The 8,741-nt window shown below is 37.1% G+C and overlaps 1 protein-coding gene across 1 annotated transcript; it reads right to left on the bottom strand.

Annotated features, from left to right (window-relative positions):
* Positions 1-2,360: 2,360 nt before the first annotated feature.
* Positions 2,361-4,289, bottom strand: LOC132543145 (uncharacterized). Its single transcript, XM_060206612.1, has one exon. The coding sequence runs from the start codon at positions 4,287-4,289 to the stop codon at positions 2,361-2,363; it is 1,929 nt and encodes a 642-aa protein (XP_060062595.1).
* Positions 4,290-8,741: the final 4,452 nt, after the last annotated feature.

The raw sequence follows: 8,741 nt of genomic DNA, 5'->3' as shown, positions 1-8,741 counted from the left end.
TCATCATTTTTAGGTGTGGTGAAACTAACACTGGATGAATATCGACATTTTTAGGCGGGGCGAAACTAACACTGGGTGAATATCATCATTTTTAGGTGGGGCGAAACTAACATTGGGTGAATATCGATATTTTTAGGCGGGGCGAAACTAGCACTGGGTGAATATCATCATTTTTAGGTGGGGCGAAACTAACATTGGGTGAATATCGATATTTTTAGGCGGGGCGAAACTAACACTGGGTGAATATCATCATTTTAAAGGTGGGGCGAAACTAACATTGGGTGAATATCGACATTTTTAGGTGGGGCGAAACTAACACTGGATGAATATCGACATTTTTAGGCGGGGCGAAACTAGCACTGGGTGAATATCATCATTTTTAGGTGGGGCGAAACTAACATTGGGTGAATATCGACATTTTTAGGTGTGGTGAAACTAACACTGGGTGAATATCGACATTTTTAGGTGGGGCGAAACTAACACTGGGTAAATATCGACAGTTTTTAGGCGATTCGAGATGGAGCGGAATTCACACCGGATAAAAATTGACAGATTTTAAGCAAGAGAGAAATTATCACTGTCGCTATTCATCAACAGTTTAGGGGTAGGCCGAAAGTAACCATGGATGTATGCTGATTATATGAGGCGAGGAGGGCACCAACACTGTGTGAATATCAACAGCGAGGGCGAAACTAACACTGTGTGAATATCAACAGCGAGGGCGAAACTAACACTGTGTGAATATCAACAGCGAGGGCGAAACTAACACTGTGTGAATATCAACAGCGAGGGCGAAACTAACACTGTGTGAATATCAACAGCGAGGGAGAAACTAACACTGTGTGAATATCAACAGCGAGGGCGAAACTAAAACTGGGTGAATATCAACAGCGAGGGCGAAACTAACACTGTGTGAATATCAACAGCGAGGGCGAAACTAACACTGGGTGAATATCAACAGCGAGGGCGAAACTAACACTGTGTGAATATCAACAGCGAGGGCGAAACTAACACTGTGTGAATATCAACAGCGAGGGCGAAACTAACAGTGTGAATATCAACAGCGAGGGCGAAACTAAAACTGGGTGAATATCAACAGCGAGGGCGAAACTAACACTGTGTGAATATCAACAGCGAGGGCGAAACTAACACTGTGTGAATATCAACAGCGAGGGCGAAACTAACACTGTGTGAATATCAACAGCGAGGGCGAAACTAAAACTGGGTGAATATCAACAGCGAGGGCGAAACTAACACTGTGTGAATATCAACAGCGAGGGCGAAACTAAAACTGTGAATATCAACAGCGAGGGCGAAACTAACAGTGGGTGAATATCGACAATTGATGGCGAAGGCGAAACTAACACTTTGTAAATATCCACAGGTTAAGGCGTGGGCGAAACTAACATCGAGTAAATATCGACTGTTTCAGAAGTTGACGAAACTAACCTCGGATGAATATCGACAGTTTCAGGTGAGTGCGAAACTAACAATTGGTGAAAATGTACAGTTATAGGAAAGGGCAAAATTTACACTTGGTGAATTTCGACAGTTTGGGCGAGGATGGAACTGACAATGGAAGAATATCGACAGTTTTCAGGTGATGGTGAAACAAACATTTGGTGAATATCGACAGTTTTAGACGAGGACGAAAAATCCTGAGCGAACGTTTCCCCATGTACAGCATTACAATTTACTTAAGTGGATCATACAATGTGCGTGTGGCAAAAACGTGCAAGAATTTTAGGTTATAAAAACGTTTTGATGTGCCGAACACTTTTTTAACATATACTTATCATTGGTCATGGATAAAACACAAGATTGATCAAATTAAAAACTGACGAAAAATCATGACTTGGAGAATTATTATTATAATCATTATTACATTCTTAACGGCTAATCAACACATGAAAAGTCATTAGGACCATCAAACGGTAAAACACACAGCGATCCAAAAAGAAATAACATTAAACAAACCAAAAGGTAAAAGACAAATGTTTAAAATCTTAAATGGGTATGTGACTTGGAGAAGTCATAAAAATCTACCAATAGTTTATAAAAATGGTAAAAAAAGAGAATGATACAGGTAACTATTTGCCAGGAAATTTTCAAATGTAGCTTGAATAAGATTACAAAGTATACACAAGCAACGCTATAAAAATACAAACTCACGTTTTATAACTATACAAACCAAGCAATCCAAATAAAAACCGATGTGTTTTAGTTCCCGGTTTTCTTCGTTGTAGGATATTATTATTTGACCTATAATACATAAATTGTTTGTTATGATTAAGAAAAACAAACATGCTTTATAGGAAACAATAGTATATTATGCACATTAACATATACACTGATGTTACTTATTTACAGAAGCAAAAATTGCGCAAAAACTTGTCGGAGATACATTGGGACTGTTTTCCGTATTTGTTGGTCCTTGTGATATCACCTATAATCTTTATTTCACTGTCACTTTCAACATGTGCTGTCACCTCGAAAAGCGCATCACTGGGAGAAGTTTCAAATAATATTGTATATTTATTTTCATCTTTGACCCGTGTATTTAAAAAATCTCTTATCGTGAATTTTTTTGTTTGATAACGCTCGAAACTTGACACTACCAATTGAGCATCTTTTATTTGGGACAAAGATAATGTCGCACAAACACTTTTGTGTTTATAAAGCATGCGGTTGATTTTATCTATAGAGAAATTCACTATTTTTTGTACGTTTGGTGATTTTATATCTGTAGGCTTGCTTATAAAACATGGGCAAAATTGCTCACTTATGCTAGCGTTTGCGCATGTCCGCTCCTTCGGAATCTTCCGAAAGAGACTTAAACCTCTAGGATGTTTGTAACGTAAGAGTGATTCCAGGTGCTGGTCGAAATTTTGGTGTAATATGTCACCGATCATTGCGTTCACGTCAAAAGCCGTTGTAAGAACATTTGTGTTTTCTTTCATTGTTTTAACAATATCAGGATGTTGTTGTTTTAACCTTTCGGGTAGAACGATGGTAAGGAGAGGCATTCTAGCTTCTATTCTTCCAACCGCAGTGTTTCTAAGGTCGTCTATTCTACTTCCGTGATCACTCAAAAACACCAACACCGTGTTATTGAGATGACCTTCAAATTTCATCCATTTGAGAAAATCTGTGAAATCTTGATCAGCAATTTCAAGGTAATATGGATAATCATGACTCAGTTCACTCATCCATGAAAAGCTAAATTTCAATTTGGTCTTGTAAGCGTTCAAAAATCTCTTCAAGTACTCTAGGAAAATAACATGTTTGGTCCGATGTTTGTAACACAATGATGACGGCAGAATTTTGATATGTTTGTTTTCCAAGTAAAGATTCACTTGTTCCAAAGAAGTAGAAACTGGTGCTAACTTTTTCATCGTGAGATACATTGGGCGTAAATAATGGTCAGTCGGCTGCACTTTGAAACCGTTTGCTAAATAATTGAATGTTGAAAAGTAAGGCCAGTCCTCCGCATACATTGTGACGTAGCCTGCATGTGAATAGTTATACTGTATAAGCGGGTAGTCGTCGAAATAATAGTGCTCCCATGCTGGACCTAGATCAGTTTTATCCGCTCGCTTGCCTGTTAACAATGGAACAACATTCGGAAAAGTGTTAGCGCCTACTTTGGTATATCCTTTGAAAGTGATGCCTCCTAAATCATCTTGAAGATAATTCATTGTTTTTGGAATTTTTCTCAAGGCACCGGTTCTGGATAATGAATCGATTCCAAACAAAAGTACATTATATTGATCCGCAAATGCAGTTTTTATTTGCTTTCGTTCCAATACAGTTTTAGAATCTACACTTGTAAGAACAGCTTCATATATCAATTTGCCTTTTTTATCTAAACAATTAGCGACTACGAAATCCCACTCGATATATTCCGGTTCGTTAAACTGTATTTTAGGTTTCAAGATGATGTCATCGTCTCCGCCAGTACGTTCCACTGGAATATAAGCGCAGTCAACATCCGATTTTGAAAGTTTATATAAAGTTAGAGATGTATGATTAAACTGGATATAGCCTTCCATATCTATAAACAATAATGGCATGCTATCACTACACGATGGTGGTCTGGGATGTTGGTCTAATTTCATTACCTCTTTGTCAAAGGGGTCAATTTCCGGTAGAACGCACTGCGCATGCACATCGCTATGACGCAAATCTAATGTCATTGGTGTGTTATATTTGTGGTTGATAATGAACAGTAAAAATAAAACACACGCGAAAAAGATCATTCTCTTTTGTTTGACATTTGGCGACCACATTTTGTCACTGACGATTGTTTAGCGACCAAAAGCTTTTAATCCGAAGCCGATAATATTTATTTATAGGCGAAGTTCTATTGACGTCACATAGGTATACAAGTAGAATATTAAGTATACACTTTCATGTACATTCCTTATGATAAACCCGTGCTTGTTCTGTCAGCGTTTATTTTAAAGGTGCGTATTACCTTGTACGTGCATAACTCAATACACGCTCCTTTTACAACTCAGAATATACAAAAATGAATTATTCACTTTCCGTGGTGATAATTCGAGGAACTTTCCTTCAATGAGTATTGTTATGTTGATAGGTCTGTATGCTCTCCTCCAAATTCCTCACAGAGAATCCCAGTCATCCGAACACCTCATCACCTGAAACATTGTTACAACTCTTTAACACCTGTATACAAATTTTATACACTCGGTCCTATTTTCCGTGTACTTTTTCAGGAGTCCCCATGTAATTCATTCTTTTGTTCATAAATATATATATCTTTTTTTCAACCTGGTTTTATTTTTTTATTATCATTGTTTTTTAACTGCTTTGGTTTCTTTGTTTTTGTTTTGTTCTTTTTTACATATAACCATATGGTATCAGTGTAATACTAGTCAAAAATACCAGACAGAAAACTTCTAACATAACGCTACCCAAATTTATACCTTTTACGGAAAAAATTGTCCGTCAACCCTTGCGAATGCTACATGCAGAAATTCACACTGCATATGTTAAAATAACAACATCTTAAGTATTTATTCAATACTGATTTTATTGCACAAAGCATCTAAGTTTCTCTGCAAGGCACTTTCGAAATGGGCAAAAATGTCATAAATATTCCTATCACAAATAATACAGTCGTGCGACGGGTATTTTTCCATTCCATCTGGGCATTTTTAAACATGACCAACATAATTCACTAAAAAATCCCAAACATTCACTGGTTGAACGTTTAAATGTGTAGATGTATGCAGGTACCTTCTTCTAGGCAAGACGCTGACCAGAATAAAGATACTGTGTTTTAGCGTGTAACGCATATCAGATTCTCTGACAGCTTAGACTATTCGCCAGTATATGTGGAATACACGTAAATGTCGAAATATTGTGGGAATATGTCATGAACATTACATAACATAATCACGATTGGTTGATAAACTAGACTTAACCAAGCAAGACTTGTCAATACGTCAGACAATGATAAAACTGGGTCATGTAACAAACCCGAATTACAGCTGTCAAGTATAAACAGTCTACAGTTGGTAAATAAATTCAGATACAACTTGAACGTGCCCGGAAGCACATGGTCCGTTCACCTAACCGCTACGAGCATAAATACGATGTGGAGTAACTTATTTTCTAAGAAAATACGACAAATATACATACACTGGGATCTTATCGGAACATTCGTACAGAATTTACCTTGTTATGAGAGTTGCCGACAGTTGCTTTTATTTTTTTCCAATGACGACGGACGACTGGCAAGAACTCTTCTGTGCGTGAAAACAGATATGGGCGGCACGTGCGTTGCCGCGATACAAGTACAAATTAAGATTGTCTCCCTTCATTCAGCTTTCCCATATTTGAGCTTAAGCCCGTGATTAGAATCCTGCATGAACTATCATGGTACTGAAATGGTACTGAAATATGAAACGAATCTTATTTCCAAATCTGGTAACAAGTCAACTCATGGTTGCTATATGCATTACAAAATAACCAAATGAAGTGGCTGGAACTAATCAGTAATGGTAACACAGGTGAACCGGTATCGGGTACCAATAGAACCAGTATTGGTTCTATAAACATAAATTGAAACTCTTTGTAGTAACAATGGTGTTTAACCCAATGACCAAAAATACTCAATTTATTGCATTGTGGAAACTAATTTACAAAGTAAATTACATTTTTAAATATTAATAATTTTGGAAACCGGTATCGGTTACTGACAGCACCGGTGTTAGATACCAGCTGAACCGGTATCGGTAACCGGAAAACTAAAGGGAACAAAGTTACAATTTTATATGGTTCTAAACCCAATAACTTGCACCATAGTGGTGATAATCTGTTTCAGAAATAAATTCAGCTGGAGTTTCCAAGAAAACAGCAACCATGGTCTGATTTTTACCATGATTTGAAATCTTATAGAAGAGAGATTCTATGTTGCAATTGTAGCAGACAATGAAAGTCTTCAATAACTAATTAATAATTGAAACTTTATTAGGTTACTGGAAAACCATTGCTGGATTCATCATTGTTATAATATATTTGGAATGATAAATAATTTTGAAAGAAATATATGAAGCCTGGTTTTGCTTTTCGTCAAAACGCTTAGTTTGGGGCGAACCTTATGTCTTTTTCACAACCATCATTGATATTAAAAAATCAAGTGAACTTTAGAACACACACTTAGGAATAGAAATACGTTACATGAGCTATAGGCATACCGCGGCGTCCGTCGTCTGTCTACTTTCACAACACATTGCAACTATTCTTGAACGACAGAGTGGATTTTAATCAAATTTGGCATGAAGCATCCATAAAGAAAGGGGAAGCAATTTTGAGTAAATGGTGGATCTGTCCTATCCTCGGGTCTCTGCTCCCTGGGGCCCAATAGGGAAAAATCTTCTCTTTTTTTCCAATTCTATCTTGCTCCCCAGGAGAAATCTAACCCCTAAGTAGATTAAGTTCATTTTCATATCATTGCTGTACACCATCAACAATTCATTTGGATCTTTGGTTTTTTGAAAAAGTTATTATCTCCACTGAATACATATAGCATTGCTGAGCATCAGGAGATAAACGCAATCATAACTTATAATTTGTCCCAGGGCCTGGTCCCACCCCAGGACAGATTATATCTTTGAAATCATTTAGATTATCATCTTATAACTTGAAAGCATTGCTGGACATGAAGAGATTAACAATTGATCTCTGTCCCCGCCCCTAGGGAATTTGAAGCAGAATCTGTTGGGCGAGGCTCATCAGGGGAAATGTTTCCCTTCTAAAGAAATGTAGTTTTGCATTATTTGCTTAAATAGGTGAGCGATACAAATGCTCTGGGCCTCTTGTTTTTATTGGCAGCAGAGATGAAGTCATTTTAAGAAAACAAAAGAAAATATTGTTTTGTTGTATATAAAGAACATGACTCATAAGTCCTGAAGAGCTATTAGGTATTAAAACATTTCCATGTAGTTATTAACTACAGTGAAATCATGTGCTATTAATCATCAGATAAAAATAGGCCGACAAATAAAAGCTTTGCAGGATTAAGATTAAAGGTTGCTTCATATTCTGTTGATTTTGGATTATTGTTTATTTCCATGTGAAACATTTTTTTTTTGAATTTTTGAAATGGATACTTCAATGGAATAATGTACATACGTGTATATTTAAGCGGTACCTATATATAGCTTGATGTCAGCTTAACAAAATTTAGTGAATGTTTCAAGTTTTGATACACAATGGTAGGCGCCCATGAACTTTGACATTGACTAGTAACAGAAAACTCAAAACAAACATATTTACATTATTCATATTCTATCATATTTCTATTTTATTTCAAATTGAATGTGCAATTCGGTCATTTGAATCCAAACAGCAGTTTGCAGAAAACAAGTCTATTAAACGACAAACTAAAAAAAAAAAATAAAAAATAAAAACTTTAAATGAAAATGCGCTGAACCATATGATTGCTGATTTTCATCTTAAAGTAAATCCAGTCACATTGTAACCAGCTGAGGATGAGCTCCATACTTCGATACACGTGTCACATTCATATTGTAGCCAGCTGAGGATGAGCTCCATACTTAGATACACGTGTCAAAGTCACATTGTAACAAGCTGAGGATGAGCTCCATACTTAGATACACGTGTCACAGTCACATTGTAGCCACCTGAGGATGAGCTCCATACTTAGATACATGTGTCACAGTCACATTGTAACCAGCTGAGGATGAGCTCCATACTTAGATACACGTGTCCACATTGCACAGTGTAACCAGCTGAGGATGAGCTCCTTACATAGATACACGTGTCACAGTCACAGTGTAACCAGCTGAGGATGAGCTCCATACTTAGATACACATGTCACAGTCACAGTGTAACCAGCTGAGGATGATCTCCATACTTAAATACACGTGTCACAGTCACATTGTAACCAGCTGAGGATGAGCCCCATACTTAGATACACGTGTCCACAGTGCACAGTGTAACCAGCTGAGGATGAGCTCCTTACATAGATACACGTGTCACAGTCACAGTGTAACCAGCTGAGGATGAGCTCCATACTTAGATACACGTGTCACAGTGTAACCAGCTGAAGATGAGCTGCATACTTAGATACACGTATTACAGTCAGGAGACATCTCTACTCTGAAGATGGCCAAAGTAAAAATAAATTCTCGAAGGAGGTAGAATTAGTGCCATTGATAAAAGCCAGCCATCCAATAAATTCTTGAATG

This window comes from Ylistrum balloti, unplaced genomic scaffold (genome assembly GCF_031769215.1).
Source record: "Ylistrum balloti isolate Yb309-2 unplaced genomic scaffold, AGI_CSIRO_Ybal_v1 Utg369742, whole genome shotgun sequence".
Taxonomy (NCBI): domain Eukaryota; kingdom Metazoa; phylum Mollusca; class Bivalvia; order Pectinida; family Pectinidae; genus Ylistrum; species Ylistrum balloti.
The sequence above is the reverse complement of the archived record's forward strand: the minus strand, read 5'-3'. Positions and strand labels throughout refer to the sequence as shown.